General features: G+C 38.9%; 1 protein-coding gene across 1 annotated transcript in view; it reads left to right on the top strand.

The window, feature by feature from the left end:
* Positions 1–20286, top strand: part of LOC117287941 (usherin-like) — a 64830-nt gene that overhangs the window by 30130 nt on the left and 14414 nt on the right. Inside the window, exons 34-54 of the mRNA XM_033768588.1 lie at positions 509–688; positions 2041–2191; positions 2615–2757; positions 3605–3741; positions 4628–4763; positions 5136–5432; positions 6233–6430; positions 6597–6812; positions 7213–7458; positions 7966–8184; positions 8545–8747; positions 9368–9576; positions 10722–10815; positions 11540–11819; positions 12504–12563; positions 15001–15188; positions 15698–15909; positions 16888–17048; positions 18024–18221; positions 19099–19253; positions 19880–20081. Coding sequence (XP_033624479.1) covers positions 509–688; positions 2041–2191; positions 2615–2757; positions 3605–3741; positions 4628–4763; positions 5136–5432; positions 6233–6430; positions 6597–6812; positions 7213–7458; positions 7966–8184; positions 8545–8747; positions 9368–9576; positions 10722–10815; positions 11540–11819; positions 12504–12563; positions 15001–15188; positions 15698–15909; positions 16888–17048; positions 18024–18221; positions 19099–19253; positions 19880–20081 — 3885 coding nt within the window. The remainder of the gene's footprint in view (positions 1–508; positions 689–2040; positions 2192–2614; positions 2758–3604; positions 3742–4627; positions 4764–5135; positions 5433–6232; positions 6431–6596; positions 6813–7212; positions 7459–7965; positions 8185–8544; positions 8748–9367; positions 9577–10721; positions 10816–11539; positions 11820–12503; positions 12564–15000; positions 15189–15697; positions 15910–16887; positions 17049–18023; positions 18222–19098; positions 19254–19879; positions 20082–20286) is intronic.

Genomic DNA, 20286 nt, shown 5'->3' with positions numbered 1-20286 from the left:
GACCCCCACTCAAATTTGAGTTTCATAATATAATCCATACACTGAATAAACAAAGTAATGCCTCAAATGAACCATAAATTTGAGGTCAAAGGTCTTCAACATGATTTGTTTTTAATGGCTTTTTATTGCTTAAGCAAGCAACTTATACTTTGTAGTTTAATCAGGAATGAAAGTGACAATCTTGGCCAGCTTGCTTTTGTCTTCTTTTTCTTTTTATAATATGTATCCTTGCTCAAAAGCACTGTTTTTCCCTTGCTGGAGTGTTCAACCCACATCTAGAAACAGTTATTTCTTATGACCCACTCACAAACAATTTTGAAAAAGAATTTGATAAAGATGATTTTTGGGGTTGGTTTTTGGTTTTTGTGTAGATGATCTTCTAACACTGTAACAACATATCATAAATGTGGCAAATTTCTTCAATCAAATTGGGTTCTATACTGTCCTGAAATAAAGACTTCACAAAATAAACTTTTTGCTCTTTACATGTCATTTTTTTCCTGCGTAGAAATGGGAATGTACAACACCGTATCTCAAACCAGAACCTTGCTGAACACCACTGATGCTAATGTACTAGTAGCAATCTCTGGTCTGATCCCGGACTCTTCATACACGGTGCAGGTGCTTGGTTATAACACACAGGGAAGCTTACTCAGTGACCAGCAGAGTGTAGTCATGCCTAATGGAAGTAAGTCTGTTTCTGTCCCAAAGCTTTCTTGTCGAATCAAAAGGTTGTATTTTTGTGAAGAATTGTGAGGAAAAGTATGTACATAGTAAACCAAAAGGGAAACTTGAGATATTGCCTAACACTACAATGGACCCTTCCCATGAAATATGGTAATCACATTCACGCATGCGTACAGACCCTGTTGGTTGGCAAACGCCATAGAGTTGTGCACTAAGCAGACGCGCAATCGCGTCTGCGTCACGCACTCATTAGCCGTGTACAAAACAGTGCGATGTTCCCTCATTTGCCAACCAAAACGTTAGTGCGCACGCGCTCTGTGCAATTTATACATATTTCATGGGAAGGGTCTATTACCTAACTTCACAAGGTCAGACGGCCACTTCAAGGTGAGAGCTACACTTAACTGATTTGAGCTGTCGACCCAAGCCTAATGGAAGTGAGTTTGTTTCTCCTCTGGAATATTGACATTTTGTAAAGATTTCTTGTCGAAACAAAAGGTTGTATTTTTTTGACAGAATACTAAAGAAAAAAAAAAGAAGTAAATCATGAAGAAAACTGACTTGGTAAAGTTTAAATAATTTGGGGTTGAAGAAACAAACAAAATTACAAGAGCGGAATTTGCAAAAAGCCTGTTACCTCATTACTTAGGTTACGTCATTTATGGGAGCTCTTTTTTGTATTTCCCAATATTGTAACATGGAGGTATAACAAAGCAACCTCCCATAAATGACGTCAAAGTATTGCAATTATGACGCACCTCGTCAACGACAGGAGTGTAGCTAGTTTTTCAAAATCTTGAGGGTGGGGCCTATTGTTTTTATGAAATATGGAAGCATGTCAACTTATCAAAATTACAATGATAAACAAACACATTTTTTAAATATTATTTTAAAGGGCACTGGACACTATTGGTAATTACTCAAAATAATTGTTTGCATAAAATTTACTTGGTAACAAGCAATGGAGAGCTGTTGATAGTATGAAACATTGTAAGAAACAGCTCCCTCTGAAGTTATGTAGTTATTGAGAAAGAAGTAATTTTCCACTAAAATATTTAAATTTGATTTCGAGACCTCAGATTAGATTTTGAGGTCCCAAAATAAAGAATCTAAAAGCACAAAACTTTGACGACCAATAGAGTTTAAATTTTCACAGGTTCTTTATTTTTTGACCTTTGTTGAGATACACCAAGTGAGAAGACTGGTCTTTGGCAATTACCAATAGTGTTATTTTGTGACCTTTGTTGAGATACACCAAGTGACAAGACTGGTCTTTGACAATTACCACCGGTGTCCAATGCCTTTAACGTTCTCAAATTAAATCGTATTTAATTTGATTTATTGAACCACCAGGTCCAGATGGTGTGTTTCCACCCACCCTAGTCACCCTATCTGCAATGTCAATCCGTGCACAGTGGCAAAACCCTGCCAGGAATAACGCCCCGGGTGAAGCCAGGTTTCAACTCCAGTTCAGACCTTCTCTCCAACCTGGTCTTCAGGAAGAGTAAGTGATTTTTACATTCTCAATATTAATTTCTTATTTTGTTAACATTTTCACAAAGTTCAAACTCACAAAATTTGGCAAATTGGATTTTATACAAATTGATGGTATGTACTCATTACTGATAAAGTTTTAGCAAGTTTCTGGATGTAGCACATAATATTTTCATAGTTGCACTAATCAGCACGACCGATGAATGCTAGATTTGCCATTTTCGTTTCTAGTTTGTCAAGTAGTAAGCAGTTTCTAAAACAGCAGTTTGTGAAATAGTTTAACCACAGTTTTTTTCTGAGTAACACATACTTTTGGCTATGTCATCACACCAGGAAACACCGAGGCGAACCCCTTCTCAGTGCACTGGGTTCTTTTACGTGTGTTGCACAACACGCGTTAATTCTATTGTGTTCTACCATCTTTGTGTTTCAGTCTGTTCAATGCTCCTGTGAGTGTTAACAACTACATTAAGACTGGTCTGGCAGCCTACACTGAGTATGAGTTTAGAGTAGTAGCAAGCAACAACTATGGAGAATCAGAGAGCGATTGGACAGCTGCAGTAACAATGGAAGCTGGTAAGGGCGATTTCATTTGAAGTTTTTATATGAGAGATTGCCTTGCATCACAAGGCGGTGCGGCCACTTGAAGGTGAGGGCTACACTGAACCATTTTGGGCTATTGAGCCAAATCGACCATGTCAACTGCCACTAGGGACATGTTGCCATCTACTGGGGCTGAAACACAGTTACCCCCTTCACAGTGCAAAAGGTTGTAGGCATGGGTATCATTCACTAGGAATCTGGCTTGTAGAGCAGAATGCCAGTTTGGCAGTCTGACATTGGGCCAGTCTGACGTACCTTGTATTAACAAGAGTTGACTTATACTATGCCTGATATGTAGCAGAGGAAGACGTCCCAAATAGAAAATAATAATCTTTTATTTGCATGCTATGATAATATGAACAAAATATTTAAGAACAACATAATGTTCCTACACTCTTTCTTTCTTGTACAGAAGGACCACCCCCCCAAAAAAAAAAAAAAAAACAAACAAACAAATAAATATCCTCTATAGCATTCCTGAAATTCACAAAACACCTGGGCCCAATTTCATAAAGCCTGTAAGCACAACAATTTGCTTAGCATGAAATTTCTTCCTTGATAAAACCAGGATTACCAACCAAATCGCTACATGATTTTCAGGATAAGCAAACAACAGCTGAATACCAGTATCAAGCAATATGCAACAAATGTAAATTTGGTTGGTAATCCTGTTTTTATCAAGGAAGAAATTTCATGCTAAGCAAAGCTGTGTGCTTACAGACTTTATGAAATTGGGCCTTGAGATACACCATGTCCCATTGTATCCCCTGTATTAGCAGTGATGTCTATCAAAATTAACCAACCTAATTTTCTTCCACAGCACCTGGCCCTATTGATCCACCAATGGCAACCATCTTGGATGCATACAGCATGTATGTTACATGGGAGGAGCCAGAAGAACCAAATGGTATCATAGTCAGAGTCAGACTGTACCAGAATAATCAGCTTAGAGAGATTGTAAGTAACTTGAGAAATAGACTGGTTTAAAGGCAGTGGACACTATTGGTAATTACTCAAAATATTATTAGCATAAAATCTTTCTTGATTAAGAGTAATGGGGAGAGGTTGATAGTATAAAACATTGTGAGAAATAGCTCCCTCTGAAGTGACGTAGTTTTCCACGAATTTGATTTCAAGACCTCAAATTTAGAATGTGAGGTCTCAAAATCAAGCATCTGAAAGCACACAACTTCGTGTGACCATGGTGCGACAAGGGTGTTTTTTCCTTTCATTAATATCTCGCAACTTTGACGTCCGATTGAGCTCAAATTTTCACAGGTTTGTTATTTTATGCATTATGTTGAGATACACCAGCTGTGAAGACTAGTCATTGACAATTACCAGTAGTGTCCAGTGTTTTTAAGTCTTATTTAAATTAACGTTACAGAATTGGTAACGAAAATTTTTGGTAAACGAAAAAAAGAGACAAAAATTGTGAAGATCACAGATTTACATAAATCTTACATAGTCTAATGATGATGATAGAAGAAAACACCCCTTGAAATATTTCTGTCTGAGATTTCAGTGAGCGGTTTTTTCATTTTTGTTTTGGCATCGATGCAATGCAAAATGTGTAATCCATTTTTCACTATTTTCTTGTGACCCAGATGGCCGATCGATCTCAAACTTCTACAGGTTTGTCAGTTCATGTATATGGTGGATTACATAAAGTGCTTACACTGTCGGCAATTCATTTGTTAGCAAAACCTATTCTGTAATGTTCCTTTAATTATTTATATATTGTGTCTTTATAACAAGCTGTGAAGACTAGTCTTTGACAATTACCAATAGTGTCCACTGTCTTTAATAATTGATGTAATCTTGTGTTTCCATTGTCTTTAAGTTGGCCGGCAATGCAACAGAGTTCCTTGCCGATAGCCTGATGCCATACACCCAGTATAACTTCCATGTGGAGATGTGCAACAGTGCTGGATGTACAAGCAGCGTTCATTCACTGACCTACACCACACCACAAGCAAGTCAGTACCTCAATTCTTGTTCTCTGTCTTGATATTTCAATGAAACGCATGATAAAGCACTCTATTTAGAATGGCTGATTTTCTACCCTCCGCCCAGGTAGTAGTTGAAAAGCAGGACAGTTCTTTTGCAGAACTGAGAAGTCTCCCGAATTCGAAAAGTCTACTCCGCGGTAATTTCAAAAGAATATAATCTTCCCAGCAAGAAAATATACATATGGTGTTACCGCAAACCAAATATACATTGATACCTCACCATGCAATGCCTCAAATCCCAAAGCATTGTGTATAGAATAGACATGTAAACATCTGAAATTTTGATAATTTGAAAGTGAGTAATTCTCTTTTAAAATCTCTGCCTTTTTTTATTCACAGCTCCTTCCGGCCTTGACCCTCCCTCCCTCCGCTCAGAGACCCCAACCTCAATCCTCATCAGTTGGTCTCCACCAGACTCTCCTAGTGGAGTCCTGACAGGATACGAGATTGAAAGACGCAAGAAAGGTCTCTCTGCGGTCACCACCGTGGTATCCGTCGGCCCGGACGTCCCGTTGGTTTATCTGGACCAGTCGCCTGCCGTCACACCGTTTACTGTGTTTGAATATAGAGTACGAGTGCGGAATGGTGTTGGTGGGTCATCCAGCAGCTGGCAAGAGGTCACGACTCTTTCAGCTGGTAAGTAGAAGAGTTGATTGAGTGGACGGGGGTCTGTGTTTTTTGGATTTTCTATGACAAACAACCGTAGTAGTTATCGGTAGCGATTATGTAGATTGTTGCAAGGTTGGCAGTGATTTAGGAAAAAAAGTATATAAAAAGGAGATTTGAGAATATTCTTAATATATTAATTACAATAACTCAGTTTATACCAATGAGGTTCCTAATTTCATCTTCATCCTCATCATTTCAACCTCGGTCAACCAGCATCATCTGTAATAAGAGACAGTTTAATCTGATACACTCCAGGGGCAAAATTGATCCGATGAAATCATTTTGAGAAAAACGGGTCTGTACTTTTTTGTGCAGGAATGTATTGGTTTGGTTTCAATGATATTCAATTAAAATGTCCCTGAATTTGACATTTTATATTTGTATAATGTTTTCATTTTGTGTAGGCGCCTTGATTGGTTTGATCCATATTATTCGAAATATTCCTCCTTTGAGTGTTAGTTAAATTTTTCTTCAATAAAATCAGGAATGAATCTGTTAAAAAGTTTAGGGACCCATTTTTCTCAGAATGATGCTTCGGATTCTTTGGATGTTGACATACTTTGCACTGGAAGGGTGTCAAATACAAACTGGACAATTTACACCACTTAAACATGAGGAAAAAGAGCTTATCACAAAACTGAATTTGACATTTCCCTTCTTCTTTATGTTTCCTGTAGTCCTCATAACCCAATTCTAATTTTAAAACCATATGTGAGAAAATGTTGAAACTTTGTGTTCATCATCACTATCTTTGAATTTATTCACAGCTCCAGGGGGAGTAAATGCACCTATTGTAACCAGCCTGGACCACGTGTCGATGCTTGTTACATGGCAACAGCCAGCCTTTAGCAACGGGGAAATCATAAGCTACACCATACGGATGCCACAGCCTAGAGTGTACATTGGAGACACCAACACGACAAGTAAAGTAGTCAACGGTCTGGTGCCCTACACCAACTATCTTGGTAAGTTGTGTATGTTTAGATTGATAAAAGGACCATTTTTTCCACAATTAATTTCAGAACTCTCCCTGATTCTGCAGAAAGTTCCCTGAAAATAAAGCAATCTTTCAAAATGTTTAAGTCCAGGTCTTGACACTTGTGTCAATAAATGTTCTTTTCTCATAAACAGTTACCCTAGAGGCATGTACCATCGGTGGTTGCACAGAGAGCAGTGGCACCCCAGCCCAGACGGATCCTTACTTCCCTGAGGGTCAGGGGGCTCCTAGAGGTGACCCTATCACCCAGACCTACATCTCAGTCACGTGGAGCGCACCCATCAAGCCCAATGGTCCAAATATCAGATATGAGCTGCATAGGATGAAGTTAAGACAACCACTACAGCCAGGTAGGTAGTACAACTAGTTGAGGCTGCTCGAGGCAAACTTGACTTGACACATTGTGACCAATGGTTTTGTCTTTGCCATAAAGCCTGATCATGATAGCACGTAAGTTCGTCTTGAATCTGAGAAATGTAAGGGTGGTGCAGGCCTCCACCCAGAAGGAAAATGTGATTCAATGGTGAAAATTATGCATGGTTTGCCACTATTTTCTCCTGACTAACACAATGGATCACATGTAAGCCAAAATATTTGTGATCTCATGTAGATGGTTGATCACATATAAACATGAGTACTGTATAATACATTTCCTTGTATAATACATTTAACAAAGAAATTTAAATATGAATCTCAAAAGACTCTACTATGTGTTGTTTTCTTAACTCACTGTTTGTTCACCCCCCTCAGGCATGGCAACAGGCCTAGGTTTCTGGCAGCTCATCTACAGTGGTGCAGACACATCATTTGCTGATCTCGGACTGACCACCTACACAACCTACCAGTATCGCATCACAGTCTCCAACGACATCGGCCCCTTGACCTCCGACCCCAGCGATGAGGTCACCACACTGGCTGGCCGACCGTCTATCGGTGGATTCATCTCCGCAGTTGCTGTAGACCATGTGACAGTTATGCTCAGCTGGACAACACCAAGTATGTCGCTCTAAATTTCGCAGAATTTTTGTCTGTGAAGCATATTGTGGATTTCACAATAATAATAATTAGTAAAAAAAAAGAAGCGCTTTCCACACCTGAAAGGCGTCTCAAAGCGCTTCCAACATTATTGCCCCTGGTCACTTGGCCTTACATGTAATTCATTCCTTAAACCATCTACATGTAAGCTCCCTGGGGAGTATACAGCCTGTGCAACAAATATACGCTACTCGGTACCCATGCACCCCTGGGTGAAGAGAATCAATTATAGTTAAGTGTCTTGCTCAGGGACACAAGTGTCACGACCGAGACTCGAAATTGTGTATCAGTAACTAGACGACAATACATATTCTAGTCATGTGAAATCAGCGATTAGCTTTGGTAAGATCGAACCCACAACCTTGATATTGCAAGTCCTTCTGTTTAAATACTGGACCACGATGACCTCAGGTCCCTTATTTAGACATTTTCTTCTTCCTCATCATTGTACTATTCTTAATGTTTCAGCGCTCCAAGAATTACGAGGTGATGTCGTCAACTACTTTGTTGAATACGGCGCAAGCTCCACCCCAGGGATTCGAACCATGAACACCCATCCACCAGGGGTAGACAGTACCACTATCGGACTGCTCATGCCAAACACACTGTATGAGTTCCGGGTTCTAATCTCCAATGGTGCTTACAATGTATCTAGTAACCTGGCCTATGCAGAGACCAAAGATGGAGGTGAGTAATGGACTTCATGGTTTCATGTCAACTTTTATTAGAATGAAAATCTGAGGAGCCCATGTATATTAAGTGTTATCAGTAACACCAGGCCAATTTCATAGAGCTGCAAAAAAATTGCTTAAGCACAAAAATAGCTTGCTTATTTTACACATGTTACTGGCCAAAATTCCATCCCATATACATTGCTTATGACTGGTATTTAGCTATTGTTTACTTAGCATAAGCATTGAGTGGAGTCTTGGCCGGTAATCTGATTTTACAATTTTAGTAACAAAGAACTTTCTGGTCAAAGCCGTGTCTGCCTAAATGATGGATTTGAAAATAAAATCTAATTTCTTATCTTGCTTCTCTCCACAGCTCCTGAAGGTTTCTTAGCGCCCAGTATTTACATCTTGAGCCCCTCAGCATTGCAAGTATCTTGGCAGGAGCCGAGTCAACCCAATGGGGATATACTTAGATACTCTGTGTATCTAGATGATGTTGTTTTGGCTACTCTATCGTCGTCGACGTTCTCACATATTCTACCCAACCTACAGCCGTATACCATCTATGCAATACAGGTTGGTTTTTTAGGTTATTCAAAAAGTAGTTTAAAGGCCCTGGACACTTTTGGTAGCAACTCAAAATAATTATTAGCATAAAAAGGAACTTGGTAACAATCAACCGAGAGCTGTTGATAGTATAAAACATTGTAGGAAATATTTGAATTTCAAAAGACTTGAGACCTGAAGTCTTTTTCAGGCATCTGAAAGCACAGAAATAAATACAATAAAGAGGAAGAATTATTTTCTTGCAACTTCAATGACCAAATGAGCCAATAGTTTCACAGATTTGGTTTATGCAAATGTTGGGACACAACAGGTGAGAATACTTGTCTTTGAAAATTACCACACAAGTCCAGTTCCTTTAACTCTGCTTTATTCTGGGTTGTTAGAGATCGTTTGAGTTTGTCACACTTGTTAGTTTCTTAGAGGGTTTTTAAAATAGCCCAACCTTCAGATTAAAATATTGTGAGAGAAACATTGCAGCATAATTTGGGGAAAACAATGAATAAATTTTATTTCCGTTTACATTTGCAGAAAAAAAATCACGTTGACTAATATTAAAAATCCTGTTTTGGTTAATTCACTGTTGTCCCGCTTTCGTTACTTTTTTCTTTGTATCAAATAATTAATTTCAGGTGGAAGTCTGCACAGTGTACGACTGCCTCCTCAGTAACGCCACCTTGACCACAACTCTTGAAGCGCCCCCCACAAGTATAGCGCTCCCTAACCTACGCGTATTGGGCTCATCGGTCATCGATGTGAATTGGGCGACCCCAGCCCAGCCCAACGGCATCATCATACAGTATGAACTGTTCCGTAGGAACTACATGCCATGCATGGAAGAGTGAGTCGGCTTTAATCTTTCCATTCAATTTAAAGGCAGTGACACTATTGGTTATTACTCAAAATAATTATCATCATAAAACCTTTCTTGATTACGAGTAATGGGGAGAGGTTGATAGTATAAAACATTGTGAGAAACGGCTCCCTGTGAAGTGACGTAGTTTTCGAGAAAGAAGTAATTTTCCACGAATTTTATTTCGAGACCTCAAGTTTAGAACTTGAGGTCTCGAAATCAAGCATCTGAAACCACACAACTTCATGTGACAAGGGTGTTTTTTTCCTTCATAGTTATCTCGCAACTTCGACAACCGATTGAGCTCAAATTTTCACAGGTTTGATATTTTATGCATATGTTGAGATACACCAAGTGAGAAGACTGGTCTTTTACATTTACCAATAGTGTCCACTGTCTTTAAAAAAAACTTTTGAATCAACTTAACAATCATTCCAATGGGCATAATAATCTCCCTGCTCAATGGGCCTAACATTGTGAAAAGTCTATTAGCATCTTCCGTTAAGGCCCTTCACCATGTGTACATGCGGATCAACCTTCCGTTAAGGCCCTTCACCATGTGTAAATTAAGGTCAACCTTCAGATTCAGTAGAATGTTTCCTACTTTTTTCAAAGACCAAATATCATGTTTGTTTTAAGCTTTATACCTTTAACATTATAATTTCTTTTTTCTACCCTAACACCGATATAGTGTTGAGTTCTATATTGTCAGTACTTTCAGTGAAAAAATCGCAGGCAATTAACTCGGGCTTAAATCCCACCCAAGTGTTTTGTCCCATGGTTTTTTATCACAAAACTCAGGAAAGTAATAAGTATTCAGTGCTAGATACACATCGGTGTAAGGGTCAAAACAAAGGTGTATTATTTATTTGTGATGCAAAAAAATAACATCTATCATACTTTAACATGATAAAGCTGGACAGATCTTTTCAGAAATTAGAAGTCTCCTGAACATCCGATAAATCTACTCCTGGGTAGTAGAATATATTATCAAGACAGTTCTCTAAAGAACAAACTCTACCTGGCAAGTAGATACACACATGATGTTACCGCAAACCAAATATATATTGATACCTCACCATGCAATGCCTCAAACCCTATATACTTTAACATTGTTATTCATTATTCAACAGTGAGGGTTCGAATCCAGTCAGAGACTCGTGTGATTATCTTGAGTGTAGTATAACAGAAAGCATCTGTGGAGACGAGTGTTACTCAGGCAGCCAGGTAATGTTCACAAGGTTCTTTATAATTAGTGACAAGTGTCTCTTAAAGCCATTGGACACTTTTGGTAAACAGTATTGTCCAAGGCCCACACATTTCGTGTATCACAACTTATATACAAAATAACAAACCTGTGAAAATTTAGGCTCAATTGGTCATCGGAGTCGGGAGAAAATAACGGGAAACCCACACCTTGTTTCCGCACGTTTTGCGGTGTCATGACATGTGTTTAAAATAAATCGTTAGCGAGAATTGATAATTGTTTTAATGTTTTCTCAAAAAGTAAAGCATTTCATGGAATAAAATTTCAAGAGAAGTCTTTCACCATTACCTTCTGTAAACCCTGTTAGTTATATGTGAATCTGTGAACTTACATTTTTTTTTCTGTTCAGAAAGTGTATAATGGCTTTGAAGGGAAGGTATCTGTTAGGTAATCACTCCTAACAATAAATGAAAACTTAATTGAGAGTCATTTCACTTTGAGATAAAGATATCATTTTTTTTAACCCCCAAAATGTTAATTTGCTAAATGTTAATGTAAAAAAGAAATTCAGATTGTTTATTCCAAATACAAATTATTCTTCCTTAGTGGACTAAACCCCTCCGGATTTTTGGCATTATCTTAAAAACACTACCAGCCTTTGAAATGAAATTTGTACATGTTAGTTAATATGTTGACACCATAACTGTACTCCATTATCATTATCATAAATATTTGATGCAACAGGTCTGCTGCGAGGGCGCTCTTCACAACCAACAGCCCGATTACGAGTGCTGCGGGACCAATTACCTCCCTGTGCGGTCGTCCTCCTCGGATGTTTGCTGCGGCGGTCAGTTCCATCCTTTCCAGCTGGATTACCAATGCTGCAGTGGTCAATACGTCAGCGTGCCTGCCGGTCAGATATGCTGCATTGACCCTGATGAGGACCGGGTGGCCGTGGGGGCCGGTGATGCATGCTGCAGGGGTATTCCCTTCGACACGGCGGGGCCACAGATTTGCTGCGCAGGTACGTGTCGCATTTGTCTATCATCTTAACTTTGATTTTCTCATATGATGCGTCATAGATTGTTATTCAATCTTCTTTCGTTGATTGATGAGCAATGGAATATTGTTTTGCTGATTTTGATTTTGCATTTTGGATTGGGGCCGATTGGAAAGCTTTTCTTGCCTGAACGACTCGCATGTCATTAATTTTGTACAGTTGCACACTTTACTCTGATGCAGTCGTCCTAACCTTTCTTCAGTTAGATCCCACGAGAGTTGTTCCCATTTTGAAGAAATGTAACTACTGTAACACTCCCAGTTAATTTTTTGAAATAATAAAAGTTTATAATAATGGTTATAACCCCAAAAAGCGTGTCTCAAAGCAATATGTCCTTCATTCAGTCACCTTCTTTCCAACTACCTACAACAATACAATAATTCAACAGAATTTTTGAGGTTTTCCCCCCATTTTTAGTTAAAAACATTGTTATAAATAAACATATATTCACAGGGTGTATAAAATCATTCACTATTCATCATCCGCTTCAAAGTCAAGATTGGACCCACCCCACTACAGTCTTATATGGTACATCCGCTATTCCACTGACTGCATTTTGTGAAATCTACAGGAACTTTGCACATTTCAGTTTTGTCATTTTCCTCCCACTTGCATGATATATGATGAGAGATTTTGCCAATTTTATAGGATCTTTCTTTGACAAGACCCAAGGGCTGTGCTGCCAGATGACCTTTGTAACATTTGATGGTAATTCCCATTATGAACTTCCTGTATCCGGTCGTTTTCACCCTTGACCTTTCACCTCTTACTTCCTGTTGGTTTGCTGGTTGATTAACCCCTCAGTGTGACCTTTCTAGACCTCTTAAGTTCCCACTGTTGTTGTACATGTAGTCTGTTAATAATTAGTTACACCAGTGTTTTAGAGTAACTTCGTACCTATTCGTCCCATGACTTTGATTAAAAGAATTATAACCTGGACCATGTTTCTGTTAAGCAAATTAGCAGTGAACCAGACACTTTACATGGTAGTTTGGCTGGTAAACTGTCAATAATATTCAGAAAACCAGTCATCACAGACATGACAAACGGTGTACGTCACATGGTATTTTGGCTTATAAACTGTTTCTGCTCAGCATGATTTTTTTGTGCTAAGCAAACAAATTGCAGAAAACCAGTCACAAATGCTATACATGTATATCCTGTTATTTTGACTGGTAAACAGTTTCTGCTAAACACAAGTTACCTAAACTTGCTCAGTGATAACATCTGCTTAGCTGCTTTGTGAAATTTACCCTTGGAGAACAGAGCACTTTCTGCTGCCGACAGTGTTGTATGTATTATGTTGTATGCAGTGACATTGTTTTCTTGTGTATGTGCGCACCAATTGTATCGTTATTGGTTGGTTTGGGAAACATAGTCATGTTGATGAACCAATTAAAATCTACAAAAAAAACATGAAAATTGAGTAACAACGTGAATGTCCCTAAAATGGTCTCTCTTAAAATATGCACAGTTGCTGTACCTCTCAATGCTTTCTAGGGTTTATTTCTGTTTGTAGCACACTCCTTTGTCGTTTGATTTTATCTACTTAGTTTCTTTCGTCACATAGATTAGTATGTGAATGTCCCTAAAATGGTCTCTCTTAAAATATGCACAGTTGCTGTACCTCTCAATGCTTTCTAGGGTTTATTTCTGTTTGTAGCACACTCCTTTGTCGTTTGATTTTATCTACTTAGTTTCTTTCGTCACATAGATTAGTAAAACTTGGTTCAAACTTCATGCAAAGCAAATCAAAAGCAAATTTGTATGTTGCAAACAGCAGTATGCGCTGCTTTCTAATTGTGACCATGGAAATCATTGCTTCACTTTTGCAATTCAAGTGACATTTGAACCAGGCTTAACTGTTCTGAACTGTATGTGATGTTAATTTGAAAGATGATATAAAGTGCTGGTTCATTTTGGAGCAAGTTGCATAATGAGAAACGTTCAGCAACCGCTTTTCAGGTACAAAATCACCTAGAAGTGTTTTGTCTAAGATCTTCTGTTTTCTTCAGAAAACTAATGGAAGGTGTGCTTTCCATTCTGTAGATGATTCACTGTGTTGAATTTGTCTACTTCTCCAAAAGCAAAAAATTGCTAGTTGATGATCTCACAGTTGTGTAGTGTAAAGCCCGGTTCATACTTCCTGCGAATGCGAATGCGAAGCGAATTCGACGTGAATTTGACTTCACACCCTCCTTTTGCAGCGGTATTCGCAAGTGAGTTGAGCAGATTTGAACTGCTGCGAATCTTTCGTTGCGAATTTGGGACGTCAACATTCGTATCGCATTCATATACGAAGGAAGTATGAACCGGGATTGTATCATGATTCAGCAGAAGTTCTGAATACTGTGATTTTTGTAAAATAAGCCACTCGAACTATACACCACGCCACCAAAGCAATCATTCAATTATCATTCAGAGGTAAAGGTTTACCACCAGTGCTTAACTATTTATCTTTCACATCTGTTTTGTCTGAGAGATAACTATTTTGTTGTTTTGTTGTTTGGGCAGTTTTTCTGTCTAAAGTATCTCTTGGTAGTGTAAACAAATAATTATGAACGTTTGGTTTTGTACAAACTGGTACAACAAATGGGCCTTTACATGCCTGCAGCTATACCATATTGTATCTGCATCCCTTGCAGGTTAGATTGCCAGCTGCGAGTGAGGATGATTTGCCACCCTTAATTTATTATTTTTATTAACATAACTCTTATGGCTGGTAATTCAATTCAATTCAAGAATACATTTATTTCCATACTCTCATAAAAGAATAACAACAGTTACATGTATTACAGAGTAAAGCAAAACATTTCTAAACATGAATAAATAAATAAATAGAGTACGGGACCGTTTTGGTGAGCATAAGCTTGTAAAAAACAGCCAGACAGCAGGAAACGAGACAACCAGACAGACAGACAGACATACAGACAGACAGACAAAAGGACAAAAGGACAGATGAACATAATACATGACACAACAAATTCGAAGCAACAAGATGGCAGAACAGTTAAAGCTGAAAATAAATAAGACAAGTAATGTGCCAGCTACTCAAGGGCAGCCCCTCAAGCCACAGTCGTAACTGCACTGACAGCCACTCATTCAGACATAGCCTAACATTCTAAACTGCATTCTTTCCCAAAAGACAACTTCCAAGACGGCTACAACGCCCAGTGTTGCGGCGCTGATGTTGTCGGCTCTGACAAGGTTTGCTGTGAAGATAATGACGACACCATGACCTATGACCCTGAACCTAACAAGGTCTGCTGTGGAGTAGAGTACGTTGACCTCTCAGTGACTCTGTGCTGCTCATCTGAGGCTGGTATTACCAAGGTAACTCAATTGTTTTTCAAAAGGAGATCATTAAGAATGAGTGATTGCCATACTTATTGCAGAGACCGTTCAGAGACCATTCATACTCTGTAATTTGCAATGAGCTTAATCTTCCCCCACTGTCTTTTAAACTTTATTGCCGCTTGTTGTAAGTTCCAGTTGTCTCCAAGATTTTTAAGATAGACTTTTCAAAATTTAAGACGGCATCCTTGGAAATACCGACCAGCTTACTACAGGTACTTGTTTCAAGTTTAGAGCCCGTAGATACAACAACAGCTGTGTTCCTAAGTCTGCTTCACCATAAATGTTAGTCTTTTTATCTGTGTTCTCTGATTAATAAACCTTTCTGATGGCCCATTGACATCTGAGCCTTACAATATGATTCTCCCAAGTAATGCAAGTGCAGGATTTAAAAAAATCAACCTCCAATTTTTAGTTAAAAAGGGAATGTATTGTTGGTAATTGCGCCTAATTTATTGAGATTTTTAACTATTGTTGTTTTGTTTCAGGCTCACCCTTATGCAACAGTGCAAGAGAAGCAGGCAGCCAATGATCAATGCTGTGGTGCCGAGAGGATCACCCCGTCCCAGGCTTGCTGTAACACCATGGGCTATAACCCACTGACTCACGTATGCGCAGACAGAGCTACTAACGTTGAAGGAAACTGTGGTGGAGGAATGTCGTGCCCTATCAGCCAAGCTGGAATGGCGTATTGCAATAGGTCAGTATTGATCTGTTGTACAATGTAGATTATTATACCTCGGTACCAAATTGTTTTTTAGGTCGAGAACCAACCTTGTGATGTGATACAAAGACGCACGTTCCATTGCTAAGGCTATGCACAGCGCAGAGGTGAACATCAGTTATGTTTACCAGTGTACATTACCTTGATCGTTCCCACAGTTGATCAATTTCCAGTGCTTTGTAGGAAACAGCCCTGGGTTCAAGGGAACAGTGAAGAACAACTGTTTTTCTGCTTATGTAATGCCTACTCCGTTATAATAAGGGAATCAATGTGTGGTGAAGAGGTTTTAAACTAGTTGTTTCAACCCGCCGAGGCCTGGTTCTTGATCATTTTACCTAGACGAAGTCGAGATAAATGATCAAGAACCAGGCCATGGCGGGTTTAAACCACTAGTTTAAAACCGATTCAACACACTTTGATTCCCATTAATAAATACCTTTTTCGGTCAAAATACATCAACACTTTTTGGTCGAAAAGTAAACCAAAAATTCAAAAATTATAATTTTTCATTGATTTCTTTCAACACAACACCCCTCTAGCTATGAAATGGTAAGGCCCTCTGGTAAACAACTCCTTGTAAGGAGATTGGTGTGCGCGTCGCGCGAATCGCATGATGTGGCCCAGGTGTTCCAGTCGTTGCTCTCGACCAACAGGAATGAAGAAACTGTCTTATAAGCACAGGTGCAAGCTCGCGTGTCACGCCCATGTTTGTAAACTTTTTACTGGCGTTATGCCACCCGCTTAAACACCCCCGCGTGATGTTCTCTCGATCAATCAGAATGGATAAAAACTGTCTTAGGTATTTATGAATAATGTTTCAAGATGACAACAAACCTTTAAGAAGAGGAATAATAATGTTACCATGGTATAACAAAACACGCCCTACTCAATTAACATCATGTGCATAACATCTATTGTTTGAGATTCATGTGATGTCCTTATGTAACTAAACAGGTGTGACTTTGACAAGAACACTCATGTATGCGCCAGGATCGATGCACAGTTTGTGACAGCCCCTCTGCCTCCCTCTGGCTCTAATACTGGAGTGGATAATATCTGCCTCTCCGCCTTGGAAAGTATCACAATCGCTGGACCTAATACTTATACTTACTTAGGTGAGTAACTGTAGTCAGAGTGTGTCCAACAGAGGTAGGGTGTATTCTTCTCTCTTTGGCATGATTACAAGAAAGGTGATGATTATGGATACAAATTTTCCCTGTAGGGATTATAAGGCTTTATTATGTGGGCTTTTCCTCCTACATGTACATCTTAGACTCATTGTCTTCTCTTTATTTTGGTTTCTTGGCTAGTACAGTTCTCTTTTCTAAGAGTCCTTGGCTTCAAAGCCAGATAAATCAAATCAAATCCAATCCAATCCAATCCAATCAAATGAGAAGGGGTTACATGGAAAGTGCTCTCTGGTATGGTAGGCTTCAGAATGCGTCACACACAGCACCTTGTAAACCATACATGGTGCTAAAATAAAGGGTCTTATATTTCAAACATAGCTTGCATACCTTGAAGGAAAACAAATTGTGAGCACTTTAAGACATCCCAGTGAGGTATAGCACTTACAAGAACTAAATATTATGCTCTCTTTTTTGGGGTTCATTTCCTTTAAAGGCAGTGGACACTATTTGTAATTGTAAAAGACTAGCCTCACATCCAGTTGGTGTATCTCAACATATGCATAAAATAACTAACCTGTGAAAATTTGAGCTCAATCGGTCATCAAAGTTGTGAGATAATAATGAAAGAAGAAAACACCCTTGTCACTCAGATTTGTGTGCGTTCGAGACCTCAAGTTCTAAATCTGAGGTCTCGAAATCAAATTCGTGGAAAATTACTTCTTACTCGAAAACTATGGCACTTCAGAGAAAGCCTTTTCTCACAGCGGTTTATAACATCAACCTCTCCCCATTACTCGTCCCCAAGAAAGGTTTTATGCTAATAATTATTTTGAGTAATTACCAAAAGTGTCCACTGCCTTTAATAATTGTTTACTTGTTATTTGATATTAGAGCACCGTGAAGTAGCTGCTTGGATAGTTGTGATTTGTTATAACTCTATATTAAATGTTTGACCAACAGATGAGGGTTTGATACCGTATACAGTCTATGAGTACGCCATCACAGCTCATAATAGTGTTGGTAGTGCAACTAGCGAGTACAGTAATGGGCTGACCAATGAGGATATACCAAGAGATGTAGCGTCACCAGAGTGGAGGGTAGCGGCTGGGGTACTGGACACCATCGTACTGACTTGGACACCACCAGCTTTTCCAAATGGTAAACAGTTTAAAATAACAGTAACATATAGACAACAGTAAAACAGAAGATATTGCAAACATTTCAGTCAAACAAAAATATGTTAAAGGAACACGATGCCTTGGATCGGTCGAGTTGGTCTTTGAAAAGCATTTGTCACAGTTTGTTATAAAATGCATATGATTAGAAAGATATTTTTAAAAGCAGAATATATTGATCCACACAAGTATCACTCGAAGTTGCGTAGTTTTCCTGTTACCTCGTCGACTAACACGGTTGGACATTTATGGGAGTCAAATGGCCGACCATGTTAGTTCGCAAAGTAAAAGAAAACCACGCAATTTTGAGGCAAATTTGTGTGGATCATTGTGTTCTACTTTTAAATCATCTTTCTAACCATATGCTTTTTATAACAAACGGTTACAAACGTTTTTCAAAGACCAACTCGACCAATCCAAGGTAATGATAAACATTTAAAAATATCAGTGAAATGTAGACAGATAGTCCTCTTTCTAAAGCTTGAAACTCTCCCTGCGAAATTCTACATAAACTCCCCTGAAAATAAACCAAACATTTTCTCCCTGTTATGTTTAATGAGATTCTAAATATCTCCCTGACTGTTCCACAAAATGTCCATGATTGCTAGTTGCAAATGTTCACAGATCTTAAGCCGTACAAAGAGAGGATCACCATTATTTTGGGAAAAATAAAACATTGGAAATATTGCAAGAATTTCAGTCAAACACCAAACTACTCTCATAGAAACCGCCAGCTTTTCCAAATTGTAAAATAAAACAAACAGAAAATTTATATTAACATTAACGTATGTCAAGATGTCTCCATATAGCTTCACAGTCAGACTCAATAAGTGATTCATTACATCTCTCTGATTCTACAGGCGTTATAACGACGTACATCCTGCGACGTGATAGCATTGAGATCTTCAGAGGTCTTGCCACATCACTTGAAGATAGTCAAGGCATCCAGCCTTACCAGCACTACACCTACGTCTTAGGAGCTTGTACCAGTATTGGATGCGCCAACAGTCCACCAGTAAGTACTCATACGACTGGGCCCAGTTTCTGGGCTCTGGTTACCGTCGAATTCTGCGTTAGTAGATCACTATTCTTCACTTACAGGTCAAGCACCGAATCCTGCGCTTTCAATCAACATTCTTAGCTTAGAGGACAAGCACCGATTTTCTGTGCTATCTGTGTGAGCGAAGAATGCCTAGTTACATGGAGTACACATACAGTGCACACAAGCCGAAAATTCCCAACTTATCTGTTAAATACGCTTGACGTAAGCACGGAATTTGCTGTCTGAAGCACCAATTCTTTGCTTACAGGAAGCAGAGCTATAAAATTGGACCCTTGTTTGTTCTTGATCAAATGACAAGATTATGATCCACCGTGTGCAAAAGGAATTACATGGAGATAACAGGTGTGAGTTAGTGCAGACAAAAAGGATGTATTATTCTGGCCTTTTTCTGTAATAGCACTTTTCTGTAATGTTTCTCCACTCTTTTACCTGTTCATAGGTGACTGAAGGAAAAGGAATTATGTACATGTATATGGAGATAACAGGTGTGAGTTAGTGCAGACAAAAAGGATATATTATTCTGGCCTCTTTCTTAGATAGAACTTTTAACCTTATGAAACCCTTTTACCTGTTTTTAGGTTACTGCAGCCACACTGCAAGATGTACCAGCCAATCTCTTTGATCCAGTAGTTACATCCATTGATGCATCCAGTGTCCGCATCACATGGCGCATACCAGGCAGACCAAACGGCGTCATCCAACAGTATAGAATAACAGAGAACGGTCAAGATGATCCGATATACGTGGGCGACGCAACCGACTTTGAGTACATCCACAGTGGTAAACAGATCCTTAAATCAATAATACTTATGAATTATTCATGTGCTTTCTCAAACCAAATAGGCCACTCAAAGTGCAGGCCTTAAACTTTGTTCTTGATCGGCACAGCAGTATCCCTCTGGTAAGGGGCACTTCCATAAGCAAAATGTGATTTTTGAACTTTGCACCACAGCAAAACCATAGGTCACTACGGCAATTGCTGTGG

Source organism: Asterias rubens, chromosome 1, assembly GCF_902459465.1.
Source record: "Asterias rubens chromosome 1, eAstRub1.3, whole genome shotgun sequence".
In the NCBI taxonomy this organism is placed as follows: domain Eukaryota; kingdom Metazoa; phylum Echinodermata; class Asteroidea; order Forcipulatida; family Asteriidae; genus Asterias; species Asterias rubens.
The sequence above is the reverse complement of the archived record's forward strand: the minus strand, read 5'-3'. Positions and strand labels throughout refer to the sequence as shown.